Genomic DNA, 17418 nt, shown 5'->3' on the forward strand with positions numbered 1-17418 from the left:
GGGAAATGCCTTATCTATAGAGAAACAAGGATAAGAATTAGAGAATTTCTTGTCAGAAAGCATGTAAGTAAGAAAAGAATGAAGTTAAATATTTAAGTGTTGAAAAAAAATCCAATCTAGAATTCTTGTGTAAAATTATCCTTCATAGGTGAGGGAGAAATAAAGACTTTCTCAAACAAACAAAAACTAAAGGAATTCATAACCAGCACACCTGCCCTGTAAGAAATGTTAAAAGGGGTTCTTCAGAGAGAAGGAAATGATATTACGGATAAGAAATTCAGTTCTCTATAAAGAAAGGTAGAGTATCAGAGAAGAAACAAGTGTTTGTTGTTTAAACTAATAACATTAATAATGTATTAAGTGATTTTAGCATATGGACAAGGGAAATGATTACAGCAATGCCATAAGGAATTGGGGGGGGATGCATTGAGAATATTCTTTTATGAAGTTTCTGAGCTACATGTGCAGCAACATAGTGTTATATGAAAGTGGACTTAGATTAGTTAAAATTCTGTATTGCAAACTCTAGAGAAATTACTAAAATAAAGATTTTTAAGTAAAATTGATAGGCTAAGAGAGAAGATAAAAGTAAAAGTAAAAAAATAATAAAAAAAGTAGAACCAGAGAAGACCAAAACAGAGAAAGAAAGAAACAAAGAACAAGAATAAGGAATAGAAAACATACATGATATGACAGGTATTAACCCAATTATATCAATAATCACTTTAAATGTGAATGATCTAAATATACCAATTAAAAAACAGAGATTGTCTGAGCATATGAAAAACAAGACTCAACTATATGTTGCCTACAGGAAACTCTCTTTACCATAAAGACACAGGTTAAAAGTAAGGGGATACAGAAATACCATGTTAACATTAATAAAAATAAAGCTAGAGTCACTACATTAATTTCAGACAAAACAGGTTTGTGAATAAGGAAAACTGTTTAAAGTATAAAGATTGCATAATAATAAAAGGGTCAATTCTCCGAGAAGACATAACAATCTTTCCCATACATACCACTAATAACAGAGTATCAGAAGGCATGAGACCAAAACTGAGATGACTCTAAGGAATTCCAAATCCACACATCCAGTAATATAACTGGACACTTCAACACCCCCTTTTCATTAATTGTTACATCAAGCAGAAAACCAGTAAGCTGAACCCAAACAGCACTAACAATCAGCATCATCTAATTGACATTTACAGAACAGTCCATCCAATGACATTAAAATTTATACCTTCTCAAGTTCACATGAGACAATCACCAAGATAGACTACACTCTGGACCATAAAATGTACCTTAGCAAATTTATAAGAATAGAAATCATACAAAGCATGTCAGTAGATAGACTATAATGGAATTAAACTAGAAATCAGCAATAGAAAGATAGCTAGAAACACTCAAAATATTTGGAAATTAAACAGCATACTTCAAAATAACATATGGGTCAAAAAAGAAGTCTCAAGAGAAGTGAAAAAATATCTTAAGCTAATAAAAACATGACCTATCAAAACTTTTGAAATATAGCAATAGTGCTTAGAGGAAAAGTGTACAGCACTGAATGTATATATTAGAAAAAGAAGAAATATCCATAACCTGAGCTTCCACTTTAGAAACTGAGGAAGAGCAATTTAAGCCTAATGTAAGCAGAAAATAAATAAAAATAAAAATTACAATAGAGATCAATGAAACTCAAATGAGGAAAACAATAAATAAAATTAACAAAACCAAAAGCTGGTAACTCTCTAGAAGTTTATCAAAAAGCAGGGAGTGGGGAGGGAGAAGAGCAAGGAGACAAATTAACAAGGGGTCATTATTACTCATCCCACAGACTTTAAAAGGATAATAAAGGAATAATATAAACAACTCTATGGCTAAAATTTGACAACTTAAATGAAATGGACCAATTCTTTGAAAGACACAAACTACGAAAGCTCATACAAGCAAGCAGACATTGGCTCCCAGGGCCTCTGCCCACCAGCTTCCGCACACCAGAGCCAGACCTCTAAGAACTCACCTCTTGGGAGCCTATAATACAAGCCCCTCAAAGCGCTGAGTCTCTCACCACGTGGACCAATCCAGACCTCTTCTGACTCCTTCTAGAATTCTATCAGCTTCTCAGCCAAAAGAAAATGCAACTCCCTCAGAAATCTAACACATCTTGCTAACAACTGAAGCCTGAAAATAATCTACTGGGGATTACTAGAAATAATTTTCTTGGTAATGTGGTAGATATCTAAGCCCACCACCGTGTCTTATGTCCCTGATACCCTCTTTTACCACCCATGTATCCGCCATTCGCCCTTTTCCCACGTCTTTATCCCCATACTAACCCCTGTGCTTCCTCTTCCCAATTTACCCTACAAGTGCTCCTTGTCTTTCCAAATCTTTCTGCCATGACTTTTGGAAATCAGATTTCAAGTTTAATAAATCCTTCTATATTTTCAAATTCTTCAACAATAATCTCCTCCATTTTCAATACATCACTTTCCCCCCTGCAATTCCCTTTTCTTTGTACACTTCAAGACTTTTCGTAAATATTACATAAAAGTTACTTCATATAGTACTTTGTTTTCATCTATTTCACTTACCACCATACCTAATAAGCATGATGAGTCAGTAAATCAAATTGATACCATTTTCAAAGGAATAACTGGTAGCAGTCTTGCAGAAACAAACACTGGTGGCAACACAACCATCTTGGAAGGTATTTCATAGATTTACTTCTAAAATTTAATAAGGCACAGTCCACACACAATTTAACCTTCCCAAAAATGAAAGGTCCCCTATTCTCAAAAAGTAAGTAATTTTTTTCCCTGATATGTATGATGAATAATGTACTTTACTTTTTAGTTATATATAGAAATAAATTAAATCATATAGGTTATACAATAGTCATAACAACATATACTTTACTGAATAAGTACAACCTGTAAGAAGAAATAGTAAAGCAAGGGAGGTCTCCAAATATAATTAGTTATAAGTTGGCAAATATCCAACTAAAAAATTCTTAGGAAAAAAGAGCAGAGGGTCTCAGGATGTCCAGCTTTCAGATGTGAGCTCTCCCCAGTTGTCATACAGACACCAAATCCTTTTGTTGGTGGTTCACAGGATGGCTCATCTGTGTGGGGCACTGGCACACAATACTAGTTATGTTCTACCTCACAAATGACTATACTTCATTGAGCTTATGCTCAGTAGAGCAGTGTTTGCAAACCACTTAGATTCCAGGATGGAAAGAGCTACAAAAATGAAACATGCAGTCCTTCTCTGAGGTTTGTTATTAGCCTCTGTTAGCCACAGGTTACGGGGCACTAAACACTAGGAACTGTGTGTTTGCTCGTAACCACTATGAAAAATAGCCTATAACATCTTTCTGAAGACTCCCAGAAAATTTGAAGGTAATTCCAAATCTGGGAATTTAACTGGGATTTACTTCAATTCTTAGAACTAGTTCTTGTCAAAATATCTCACTAATTCTTTCTTGGGTGTCAATTCAATTTTGTTTCAAACAACACTATTATTCAACAGGCTATTACTAAAGTTTAATACTACTGGGCGCGGGGGGAGGGGGGGTGAAGAAGGTAAAATAATCAGTTTTATTTGAAACTAAGTTAATTACCAGACAGTAAATAAGCTTCTCCATGGATGTTTTTAAAAAGCTTTTTAAAAAACAGATTCACTAGCTTAATAGCCCCGATGAGTTTAAGATAATTCTTTCTATACCCAATACAGGCTAGAGAACCTAAAACAAAATCCTAACAATACATTAAACTGATGTTCTCAAAACAGCTCACCAAAGTATTATTTATGGAAGAGTTCTATCCTGTAACTTGTGCACTAAAATCCAAATTATTCATGAGATAGGCAATAGATAGCATCTACAACTCTAGAAACAGTATTGACCCACTTTGAAGAATAATTATATGATATAATATAAAGTTGATAAATATATTAAAATGCTATTAGAATGATTTGAAAGCACTGTTTTAGAAAAGTAACATTTCCCCCAATGTACGGTAGCGAATTGTAATAAGAGCTTCTCTGACCCGAATAAAAACTTTACACATATTTTAACAAAAGAAATCACTGGTAAATGTACTTTATATATTTTACATAGCATTTAACTTAGAGTCTTTGGAAAGCAGAGAAAATTTATTATATTATCATTAATTTATGACAATTCATTTTATCATCTCAGAATGATTAGTTTCCTGAGACAATTTTGTGAAAATGTCCACGAACTTCTTAGAAATACCATACTATATTATTTAATAAAACATGGTGTATGCATACAACATTCACAGAAATTGTAAAATAGAAATAAGACACCATCAATGAGAAAAAGACATGTACCTTCAAAATAGAAATCTTACATAACAAGTTCTAAAAAAATACACAACCTTCTCTTCCTCCCAAGATAAGAGGTACATTGGAAGAGAACAGAGAAATTTTACTAAACTCAAGTACTGTGCTCTCAAAAAAGATGGAAATTTCTACAAACTTGCCCACTAATGCCTACTGATTATAAGCACATATGTAATAGCATAAAACAGATACTATACAAAAAGTGATTTTAGGGGATGTCATAGAACATTGTGAATGTACTAAATGCCACTGATATATACTTTAAAGTGGTTAATTTTATATTATGTGAATTTCACATCAATATTAATTTGTGTATAATACCATTTTATATTAACAAACTTTAAATAATTTAAATATATCAAACAATAACTTTTTTAATTATTCAACATATGGTAAAATTAAAAGAATCCAATACATGAATGTTACATTCCCGTAAATTTTAAATAAATTTATTAATTGAATTTTATATTTACGCTGAGATACATAAAATCTTCCTGTTCTCCACTAACTCTAGCTATATCTATAAACCATAAAAAGATATTCTATTTGACACTCAGAATCAAAATCATAAAAAGCTTGACTAATCTAATTTTCTTTTTTTTAATCCAATATGTGTCCTTGAAGATGGATCTTCATGGACCAAAGTGGAAAGAGATTGTTATTTTCAAATCCCATTTTACCAACCATGTGAGTGAAACAAGGACTGCTGATGCCCACAAATCTCTGTTCAACAATTTTTCTTTAGCTTAAATATTCACTTTAAATATAATCAGTTTAAATAAAAAAATCAAAAACAATAAAAGAAAATATTAAGTGAGCAGAAAGACTTTTCAGGAGACAAAGAACAATGCAGAAGAAAAGGCAAAGAAGAAAGAGTCCTAACAGCCCAATCAATGTATCAATAATATAAAAAACAAAAGTAGGGCTTTTATACATGATTCAGAACCCTATGAGCCTAATTCATGTTAGAAAATAATTCAGAATCTATTTTCCATCAAAAATTAAAGCAATGGTATTTAACAATCATCAAACTTCATGAAGGAGAGTGCTTAATGGTATATCTTCACCTCCTAGATGCATTTCTTATGAACACCACAGTTCCACATAACCAAGTTATGATTCTCGCACTGAAAAGATCAAACACTCCCCAACGCCCCATGGTGATGTGAAAGACACACTGATTAAAAGTGGAAGAAAAATAAAAAATTAATAGCATGTCCGTAATTACAACTTTTTAAAGTATACTACTACCATGCACATTTCCTATTTGTACAATAATTTAGTTTAAAACCATAAATTATGTCTATATTAGCTCGTTGTCAAATAATTTTTGTTATATAATATATACATTTTTCTTCTGAAAAGACATCACTACCATGTTAAAACAGTGTATGTGTTTCATACATATAATTAGTCATACTTAGTTTTCTAGTACAATAATTGACATATCTATTAAATCTGGAGAACTATAAATATTTAGACTAGTTCATAGCACAAAAATACAGAGACATATAAATATGCTTTTTGTCCCCACAACTTAAAATGGAATTAAATTTTTCCTTTCTATACTTTCCATGCATTCAGCTTATGTATTTTGAAAGCAGTAACTATTATGACACCAGCTAATAAATATTAAAGTATCCATTATCACTACATTTACTCAATTGCTGACGATAATTTCTTACAATACAAGTAGCACGTGAAAGCCACTAGGAGTCACACAGTCCCGACCCAATTGCCCCAAACGGTGCCTGGGGAAGATGGAGCCAATGCACCAGCACAAGTGCACCTGAGCCCCTCTGCATGTCAGAGGCCACCTCAGCACGCGTCCAGTCACGTGTGTGAGAGGGGTGCTTTCAGGGTCGAGGCCATCACAGAATTCATATCATACCTGTGCACCATAGATGTATTTATCCAGCATCCTGCCTCCTATTGTCTGCCCTCCTATGTCCCAAACTTGAAGAGTAACATTCACGTTTCCTAAAATATAAAAAAAATACAAAAATGAGAATACAAAATTCTTAAGTAACAATGTAACAACTGAATCCAGTTTCACAGAACACTAAATCACCATCAGAAACCCTGAGCCTAATTTGCCTTTTATTCTGCAGACTCACGTAGTCAGATATTTGGAACTATGAAGTAATGTTATCAAAAGAAATCATAGTGGAAATTTAGGTTTATAGTTTTACTCCATTTCCAGGGAACCACATTTATAATTACCTTCCAAACAAAGGAAAAGAAAGAAAGCATTAACTCATAAATTTCTTAAACCTTAAAAAAAAATTCTTAAACAGAAAATAGAACAATAAAGCATTTGTACTTGGGGCAAGAAATACACTTTAAAATAAAAATTGAACTTTATACACTAACCTACCCTATTGCATATAATAAATTGTGCTGTTAAGTTCCACACTGTAAAGGTTCTAAAACCCACAGAATGATAAAAGACAACAAAAATAGACCCATACCTTCAACTCAAATGAATGAATTTTTAAAATTTGAATGACAGATATCATATGCAATAATAAACATAATAAAAAATTACATGTTTTCAAATTTAACTTAGAAAATACAAACACATTTGATTACCCTCTTCAGAAGTGAGGTAGGATACACACCCCATGTATCACTAAATGTTATGATGCATTTATACCTGTTCAAAGCATTAATTATATGGCTTCAAAGCTTTCATAAAATAGTGTATCAAACCTTTTTCCACACACAAGCATTGTAAAAACATTCTAAACTACAAAGCAATCTTTAAATTTTTGTTGTTCATTTTGCAAATTATCTGGTTGATAGAAAACTTTATAATAAGCTACTCTCTCTAATCAATACAATTCATGACTTAAAAGAAGACCATGTTCAATATGCTTTTTGTTTAACATTTCAAACTATTTCTCCTAGCAAAATCATGCAGTTTTCTCCAAAGGTAGACAAAATCTCAGTACCTTCAAAATAAGCTCCCTCACCAAAAATGTATCTTCCTGAATGATTTGCAAATCAGGAAAACTCAAAATAAAAACTCAGAAACTAAAAAAATGGTCTCACTTCAAAAATAAAAACAAAAAATTAAAAAGGACTATAAAGATATAAATTTTTATACCAATGTAAAACACTAAAATCAGAGAATGTTAGTCACACTATTCAACTTTGCAAATGAAAGTACGCCACTGGACCAACCAGCCAAGTTTTGCCCTTAACTCTAAGTTTTGTTGGGTCTGCATTACAATCTTTCCATTATTTCGATGTAGGTCTGTTCCATCTGCCAACATGCAGAGGATTTACATGAGGAACTTCCATTAGCATTAATGAGAGCTACTGAAGTTTATCACCCGTCATCATTCCCACATACACACACTTTCAACGCTCACAGAGTAAAGACAGAAACGTTCTTAAAGCTCTATGAATACGAAAACCACAATGTCACAGACTAAGGCTTGTCCAACAACTCGTATAACCTAATTTGTTAAAAATCTAAATTTTCAAGATTCAAAGCTGAAATCATTCCCCTATGATGCTGTCTCAAATTAAGCAGGTAAGGTAGGGCTAGACATAACCAGAATCATATCAAATACTTTCAGACGCCCTTAGGTAAACGGGAAGAACTCCATCCATTTTACTTGGAAAACTCTTTACAATCAATGTTTAACAATATTAATGTTTTTAGAGTAAGATTTTAGGCAGCACTTAATAAAAGGCACCTAATACCATTTTTTTCAAGGATAATAAAACCTATCACTTAACTTCATATTAAGGTATACGAAGCTTTTTTCCTTTAAGATCTGATATTCAGATCCCATCTGAATCAAGTGTTGTGAAACTTCAACTATAACTTTAGGAACATGATCTCCATTACATGTTTTCAAATTCTGATGACAATCATCTGAAGAATCTAAATCATTTATTCAATTGTCTCCATCTAAGTGGTTTATATTTATGTGTTGAGGGTATTTTTTAAATCCATACCTTTCCAAATAAACAGTTTGTTGTGGTTGGCTTGTTTTCTTAACATACATATTCTAGTGCCTCAGAAATAAAAAACGGTTATGCATTACTGATAACTCATTAATATACAATGCTAGCCAAAAAGAAAGTCTTTTACTATCATTATAACCTCAACAAATACTAACTTTATAGTTATTTCATATATCTAGAAATATATTTTTAATTTCCACATTTGAACTTGAGGCTTATTAACACATAAAAATAAAAATAAAAATAAAAATAAATGAAATCGCATAAACATGGAATTCAAATCAACATTCACTTAAGTTTTTGCAGCCATAAACATGAAGTCCCCCAGTATATTTTCAAAATGGCATACTTATAAAGCTATGTAAATAACCAATATTTAAATAACCAATATTGTAAAATTTTTAAAAATCAAGAATCTATATAATTTTCTAACTAATAAAAAACATTAAGAAAATTGTCAGCAATCTAATCCCAAATGCAAAATGGTACAAAATTCCTGCTCCTCTGTAAGAAATAACATGTAACTAGGGGAAAAAATAAAATAAAATAAATGAGGTGACAAAATACAGGTAAGTTGCTTTTGGTATGAATCAAAGCCACAAAGAGGATTCAACAGTGACCTTGTAAAAGTACACTTGGTGCCTTGGTTAACCTTACTTAAAGTGCTGCATAGTCAAGATGGAACTAAAAACACAAGTCTGCCCACTTCTTGTACTAAAGACTTAGAAATCCTTTTCACAGTAGAACGCTGTTTACTGGACTGTACCCACAAGCTTCCTGAAAGTATTTTGACTAAGGCTCTTAAGAAGCTCTATCAGCAGAATCTCTGACTAACAGATACACTATTTTAAGCAGTAAAATCTGCACAGTGGTTGCATCCAGACTATACAGCATACCGGATCATGAAATACACTAAAATGGATGAGTATTTGCAAAGTAATGACCTTGAAAACATGCATGAAGAGAATGTGAGTAGATGGGCAGGAGGTATTACACCACTAACAATCTGAATGGATATGAGTTACTGGAATACTAACAAATATTAGATTTGATTACTATGCTGCTCTACTATAAATCCAATAATGCTACCTGCAATGTTCAAGCAAATGACACAAATATTGATCATCCTACATTTAACAGTTACAATGAATTAAAATTAAGGTAACATATATTAAGGATACACTATGAACTTTGTAATTTACTCACCTTATTTTTTAATGTACCTATTAATTATATAAAATCAAGATACATTAAAACAACTTTTTCCTACTGAAATTTCTACCATAATTTTGAGTCCATTAAGTAGCATAAAACCAATTGCCATCTCAAAAAAAAAATTTTCTGGAACTCTGCCCATCAAAATAAAACTGAATCAGGGAAATTAAAATATACATTCACTGACTATATATTTCCTAATATCATTTTTTAACCTAAATACTTTCTAACTCTAAAATATTATACTATAAATTTGGATTTCTAAAATACCAAATATTTTCTGCAAAATAATCAAAATTTAAAAATTGGTTAGTATTGTATAACAGATCAGGAATCATCACATGTACCAAATATATAAAATGTTCAAAACAAGTCAAAATGTTTTTAATGTTTGAGTAAGTGCTTGCTCCTTTATTTAAGCCTTTGAACTAAAAATTCAGAAAAAAATTAACAATATTAATGATACAGAAAGATGGCGCTTTTGCTAATTAGCATCAAGAGAAAATAGTCAATAACTAAGTATATACTGAGGTTCTCTGTGTACAACTGCCATCTCTGAAAAAACCTGCTACAAAAATACATTTTCAGCATATATAGTATGTGATAGTGCATGAATTCTATTAGTGACTGCTGTAAATATTATGAATGTAGCAGTAACCTATCCATAACAGAATGAAAATAAAATGAGACTTTCAGTTTTGAATACATTAAAAGAAAATACAAATGAAACTAAATATGCATATGTTTCTCATTTAAACCTCTTGCTGAACAATAACTCCATAATGGAAAATTAGAATTCTTTTCTCATAACTCTATCTTCTAATTTATTTCTCATTGGTAGCCAAATAAATACAGACCATCACAAATATAAGAGTATATTACTAGTAAGATACGCAGAAAACCTTCAATTACCAAGAGTTTTCATTAGCTGCTCTAAAACTTGCGTGGAAAGCTATCTGAGAGATGGGAGTGTTTGAGAGATTAAAATATTTCAATAATATTGGATTTTATTAAACCCTTTCTACTATCACTCATATTCCAGCATATGATTCTGACACTACACTTGCAACTGTTTTTATTCAAATGGGTTTCCTCAGAGAGGAGAGGGACACACTGGTTTATAAGGTTAATCATGATAAACTGCTTTTAATAAAATACTTTAAACATATAATTTAACCATCACAGTGAATGGACAGAGCATTTTAAAGCCCCAATTGTTCAGAAACTAACTTAAAACAGAAACCACTCTTTTTTTGTTATTATTTCCCTGTATTCCCCACAAAATGTGCTGCAACTGGCATCTAAATAGTTTCTTTGCATGGTGAACTGAAACATCTTGAATGCTCAAACTGTATTTTTATGAGTGCCTAGGGACCCTAAATTTTAGTGGTCTATTAAATGCCAGCAATTTCATGCTGCCTTGCATAAAACAGCATTCACATATTAGAGCACAGAAGTTCCATAGCTACATTATACTTCTGGTCCAACTTTCTCTCAAACAAAAAATTGAAGCAGAGGCTAATCAAAATAATATTTTAAAAAAATAATCCTTTCCAGTCTTTTCCATTTAGTTTATATAGTATCTGTTGATAATTGTATAGCATTTGATTTCTTTAAAACGTTTTAAAATTTTATAAGCAACTATATTGTTTATCCTCGAAAAATCTGTAGTAGTCAAAAATAGTAGGAAAGTAGAGAAGTATTCATATATGAACTTTATTCTCACACCCATAGACAATGTCTTTATGGTAGATGCTGATGAAAATTAACCTTCCTAAGATAAATTTACTGATTACGTATGTTTTCATGTAGAAGCAGCCCCCAAATTTATTTTACACATTTCTGCCTATGTCTCTTACTGTAAAATCTGCACAATTTTCTGTTATACTTTTAGTCTCTTACCTGGCAATGTTATCCTTCTCAAAAAGAAATCCAGTCCTACAGTTTGTTTGTACTGTTTCCCAAAAGTTTCTTGAGCAAAATATGTAGCTAAGGAGGTCTAAAAAAATGATGCACATAATATCAAAATTAATGTCTTTGTTTTAGAAATGTAACATCACATCATTACTAAACCTTATTAAGTAATCTTAATATCCATACTCCCATTAACCCAACAAACAACCTTAAGCAAGCAGTTCTAATCAGTTACAAGAGGAGGAGGGACTTAACACTCCACCAGGTAAACTTCACTTGCCAACAGCCTGTCAGTGGCGACAACAGACTAATCAGTTAGATCTCTTTAAATCCCTGATTGTCAAGCTCCTTCTCCTTGTTAGAAATTAGAATTTGAAATTTATCAACAGGGAAAAACTAAAGCATCAAGATAAAAAATTTGAATCTTATATATCCATATATCAGTTCAATTCAGATTTCAGAGAATTTCTGAGATTAAATATTTTGAGTAGTTTTTGCCCTAAACCAATAATAAAAGATGATTAAGAAGGGGAAAGCCTGTTTATTGAGTTTCTTTTCTTTCCCCTCCCGGGAAAGTATCATTAAATATCAAATTTTTCTCTTTAATTTTTCTATTAAAGCTGTTAAATAAAAATAATTCTATAGAATGACTGATAATATATAGCTTTTAAATAAAAGAGTTGATCTTCTTAAAATTAACATTAAGCAGTCAAAAATAAATATTTTCCACCCATGAACCTTAAAAGTCATAAGCATATTATAACCAGAACAGATATATACAGTATCTACTTTTTTTTTTTTTAACTCAAAGTTGTACTCAAAACTCTAGGGCTCTCTTTTAGAGTACCATTTCTTATCAAAGCAAAAGAAGAATTAATCATCCTGGTAACAAATGAAGTAAGTCAACTCACAAGCTTCCTGAACATCTTAAATGCAGTATTTATTTGTAAACTTCTCCTAATAGAAGAAAAAGGCAGCTTCCTGAAGCTCTTATGCTCTTCAAGACAGACTCCCAAAGTTAAGGAAAAATAGCACTTTTATTTTAAAAGTTAAAATTAGATGTCAACTCCTAAAATACTTAAAATTAAGATACAATTTCCTAGATAGCTCATTGTAATTAATTATGACATAAGAACAGAAGTGCAAAAGAAAACCCAACCCAATTTTAATTCCTTTAAACAAAAAGACCTAAAATTCCTTTTGACACAAGAGACATATTTTTCACACAAATGGCAACCTGCATGCCCTAACTCCAATTCTTTTATAATATTCAGCATTTGTAATAAATTTCTAAGACACCTGGTCAAATATTTATTGAGCACTACAAGAAAGATGTTCTGCTCGACAATGAGAAATAAACTCACTGCACCAAAATGAAAATTTATTTGGCTTCCTTGAAGCATATAACAATACTATAAAAACTGAGCTATCAGAATTAAAAAGGTAAATACTACTTTCAAACCCTTTTTTCATTTAGACTTATTTATGCCATTGAACTTGTTTAACTCAGAACACAAAATCATCTGTGAAGAGGCTGAGTTCCAGAGAAAAATAACTATCATCACTACTACTATAGCTATTTCAAAATGTTTAATACATGGATGGCTGAAATAGTATTTTAAGTCAAAGAGAAAGAGCATATGTAACATCAGCATAATGTCATTTAAGGTAATTTTTCACTTTCTTTTAAAATTCTCAAAGTTCAATATTTTTATATTAATGAATACTCAGAACAATTCTAAGGCTATTTTCTTGGAAACGTCTACCTTCACACTTTTTAGGCAAACATAAAGTTAGGGTTTGAAGTGAAATGAAGTATAATCTGTCAAAAGTATAGTTCAATGGGAAGACAAAATATTACTCTATGTAATTACTATAAAAATTAAACAGGATCCACCAAATCAGTGGGAGGCACTTCCTCTTCAATTACATAGTCTTGGTGCTATTTCTCACAGCCCACAGCCAATAGTTTCTCACAAGTCATGGTATAAATATCCATCTTAAGCACTTATAAAGTGAGCAAGCATCCACCATATCTGAAACATTTTATCTGATTCTGTGGGCTGATTTTTGTTTGTTTGTTTGTTTTTGGTAAACTATTTGCTAACAATTTTTAAACATACTACACTTACTAATACTGAAAAGACATCATAAAGAATATTTTGCCTTAAAAAGATCTTTAAAAATATGCGATAAAATAAAAATAAAAAATGAGTCAAAACAAGAAAGAAGTAAAAACATGTGTTACTAGGGGGAGGAGCTAAATTTCTCTTGGTGAAATTGTTGGTGGTCATCTCAATAATCTATTGCTTCTGTCAGGATGTATCAAAATGCCCTGAGTTAGATCTAGCAGGACAAACTAATACTAGGAAAAACGGCCATGAGTTAAATCAGGATACAAATTAGAATGAAAAGAGAGGCTGAATTCGTAAAAGGAAAGGAAAAGAAACACAATGGCAGCGTTGGTTGCTGCCAATAATTTGAGAGGTGAATAGGGTACGGAGAAAACAGTCTGATGCATGAATCATGATAAAAGGTTAGGCTTCTGATGCTTGTATCTGAAAACTTCTGGCCGAAAAAGTCTTTACAGTTTAAAAAGAGGTGAGTCAAGATAATGGAAACTAAGTAAAGCACCATAAAGAATATGTTATCCCCTGAAGCAGAATGACAGTCCTTCAACAACACAGAAGGGGAGAGAATATGTTTTGTCCTACACTGCGTTTTAGACAGAGATGAAAAGCCGTAACCATTCACACTAAATTAACGAGCACACATGTATGACAGGCTAAACAAAAAACCTACATACAGAGTTATGAACAAATTTCAACTGCGTACACGTATGATAACATAAATACTGGGGGAAATAAAAGTTTAAGGAATTACAGGATAATGGGCACCTTTTTGTCTTTTTACAAGTGTATTAGTGTTATAGATTGCAGTTATAACGTTAAACAGGAAATATATTATTATTTGACTATAAACATTTTAGAAAATGAAAAATTACAAGGCATTCAAAAGAAAATATGAATGATGGGAAAACTAAAAATGTAGCCTAAATTTTTACTGAATAAGGGTGTTAGAAACAATGCTGATGGGTTTAAAGCAGTTCATACATTCAAAAAGTTGTTTTAAGCGTCAGAAACTTCATGTAATTAACACTTTATAAAGAAAAGTGACCCCGAGTTGTTCTCTTCCCCGAGATGCTTCAGGGTAATCAGAGCACATTAAGCTGCTTTTCCTCAGCAATAAAAATCTGTAACAAAATATCAGAATTCTCCGATTTCTGCACATGAATGACACGTTTCCCAAGGGCCCTAGGAACTCAAAAATCTCAGAACCAAAGACAGGGGCCGCTGTGCTGAGCCCACCGCGGGAAAAGAGGCCCAGGGCGACCGTCTCCACGGAAACCGGGGCCAAACCACGCGGGGAGCGCGGAGCTGCGGGGCCGAAAACGGGGAACGGGAAACAGGCTCCGGCTGGGGAAGGCCGGGGGGGGGGGGGGGGCCGGAGACAAACTTTAGCGGGGTTCCCAGAACCGGGGCGGCGCCTTCGGCAGGAGCGACAGGTGGGAAGGCGTCGGGCAGAGGCCCTTCGCTGAATGAACATGGAGGCTGGGTCACGGGCCCCTCGGGGGCAGGCCCCGCGCGCCGGGCTCGGAGGCTGGGTCACGGGCCCCGCACGCCGGGCTCGGGGACTGGGTCACCGACCCCTCGGGGACAGGCCCCGCACGCCGGGCTCGGGGGCTGGGTCAGGCCCCTCGCAGGCAAGCCCCGCAGACCCAGCTCTCCAAAGAGCCAACACCGGGCGACGTCCCGTCCACTGCAGCGGCTCCACCGCCCTGGTCAAAAACCTCGGCCTCGGACGTCGGGGGACGGGCCGCGGGACATCCCCACGCCCCCTCGCTCCCGCTCCTTTAACCAGCCCGCACGGCAGGCCAGGCGTCAAGGCGGGGCGGCCTGGGTCCCGCCAGCCGCTCCGCCCTCGCCCGGCGCCGAGCGGGGGCTCAGCAGGTGTCTGCCGGGGGGACGCCTGAGCCGACAGGTGCGTCCCGGGCACGGACCAGCAGGCAGGGCGCGGCCTGGAGCACCGCGGCGAGCGCCCGCCGAGAGCGCCCCCGTTCCGAGGGCTCGGGGGGCTCACGTCGAGCGTGTCTGCACACGTCAGGCTTTGGGGCGACGCCTCTCTCCCGACCCCCCGACAGAGGCGGCGTGAACCCGGCAGCAGTTTGCCTCCGATGACCCGGGCGGGAGGTGATGGCGCCCCGGTTCTCACCCAGGGCCCCTGACTCCAGGGCCAAGCTCGTGGGAGCGCCCAGGGAGGTGGGGGCCGCAGACGATAACCGGGGGGGGGGGGGGGGGCAAAGGAGCAGAGTGACCCGGGCTGAAAAGCAAAAAGAGAGGAGACGCCGGGCACCCGGGGAGAGAAGCCCGAAAGCTTCCCGGCGGGCGATGCTGGCTCGAGTCTTGAAGCACAAGTAGGAGTTTGCGACGCAGTCACAGAAGGGGGATGTGACCCTGTTGTTTGTTTGTTTGTTTTAGGGGCGCTGGGCAGCTCGCCCCGGCCCCGACCGAGCGCCCGCTCCGGGTCCCGCCCAGGCCACGACCCCGCGGACCGGCCCAGAGGCCCGGGCTCGGGCGCCGGGGCCGCGCCGGGGCTCCTGCAGGCGTGGACGGCGAGCCCGCTCGAGGACTGACCTTCCCGGAGGCGCCGTCGCCCAGCACGACGATTTTCAGTTGCCGATCCTGGCTCTCCTCCTCAGAGTCCGACATGCTGTCCGGGGAACCAGGTCTGCGCCCCCGCCCCACCCCCCGAGGTAGAGGGAGGAAGGGAGGGAGGGGGTCCGGGGCGGGGAGAGGAGGAAGGCGGCGGTGGGGGCAGAACCCCCCGCCCCGGTGCCTCAGCGGCCGCTGGAGAAATCCGCGGCAAATCACTCGCCGGGCGCCATCTTGCCCACCCCGCGGCCCTCCGCGCGGCCCCGCCCCTCGCGCTGCGTGGGACGCGCTCCCCCAGGCGGCTCCCACCCGCCCACCGCGAGCCCCCGCGAGCCGGCCCACTCGCGGGCCCGGGACGGGGGAGACGTTCGAGGCGAGCGGGCGAGGCGCGGCGCCGCCCTCACAGGGGCCGCGAGCAGGGCCGGGGGGCAGGTACCATTTTCAAACTAGGGAGGAAAGTGGAAGTCGAGCGGCTCGCAGCCGTTCAGTCGGTCTCTGGTATCCATCTCCCCCTGAGAAGATCCCTGAGGCGAATGGTTTGGCCCGGGGGGGGGGAGGACGCCGGGGCTGCGCGCGGTGGTTGCCATGGAAGCCGGGCGGGGAAGGAGAGGCGGCGGGGCGGGGCCCGTCTCTAGGCGCCGGGGACGCGGGTTGCTAAGGGGAGCGCGCAGGGGCGGGGCCTGGGGCTGGAACCACAGAATCCGATGGTTCGTTCTTCAGGCACGAACCCTGAAGCCGCGGTTGTCAAAGCATGGTCCGCGGAACCCAAGGGGGGGGGCGATGAAGTCGTAACTGTTTTCATAGTAGCACACCCTTTTTTTTTTTTTTTTTTTTTTTTCCTTTTCCATGTTCATTCTCTCTCAAGTATGCAGAGAAGATTTACAGAGGATGCGTGAGGTGTATGACATCACTGGCAGCTAAGGGAGCATGTGCTTATTATTATGTTTTAAACATTTGTTAGTATTAATATCAAGGCATTCATGATAGCTGTAACTTAAATAAACAAAAGCTCTTTGAGGTTCACAGTAATTCTTAAGAGTGTAAGGGGCCGGCCCTGAGCCCAAAATTTTGAGAATGGCTGCCCAGTAGGGTAGGTAAAACACATAACAAAAAATCTGAATAAGGTGAGATAAAATCCACAATAATAATCCTGGCCTACTATGTTTGTCTCATTGTTAATTATTTGACATGTTCACTCCTTATGGGAACCCGAAAAATA

The 17418-nt window shown here is 36.9% G+C and overlaps 1 protein-coding gene across 3 annotated transcripts in view; it reads right to left on the reverse strand.

Moving 5' to 3' along the window:
* Positions 1–16492, reverse strand: part of RAB28 (RAB28, member RAS oncogene family) — a 70778-nt gene extending 54286 nt beyond the window's left edge. Inside the window, exons 1-3 of one of the 3 annotated variants that reach the window (XM_081152346.1) lie at positions 16182–16470; positions 11476–11572; positions 6269–6357 (exon numbers count right to left, since the gene is read on the reverse strand). In XM_081152346.1, the coding sequence (XP_081008472.1) occupies positions 6269–6357; positions 11476–11572; positions 16182–16256 (261 nt within the window). In that variant the 5' untranslated portion in view covers positions 16257–16470. Of the gene's footprint in view, positions 1–6268; positions 6358–11475; positions 11573–16181 lie in introns of all 3 variants that reach the window. The other 2 variants (XM_081152347.1, XM_081152348.1) reach the window with 2 other exon arrangements.
* Between the last annotated feature and the right edge of the window lie 926 nt (positions 16493–17418).

This window comes from Miniopterus schreibersii (assembly GCF_964146895.1).
Source record: "Miniopterus schreibersii genome assembly, chromosome: 1".
Taxonomy (NCBI): domain Eukaryota; kingdom Metazoa; phylum Chordata; class Mammalia; order Chiroptera; family Miniopteridae; genus Miniopterus; species Miniopterus schreibersii.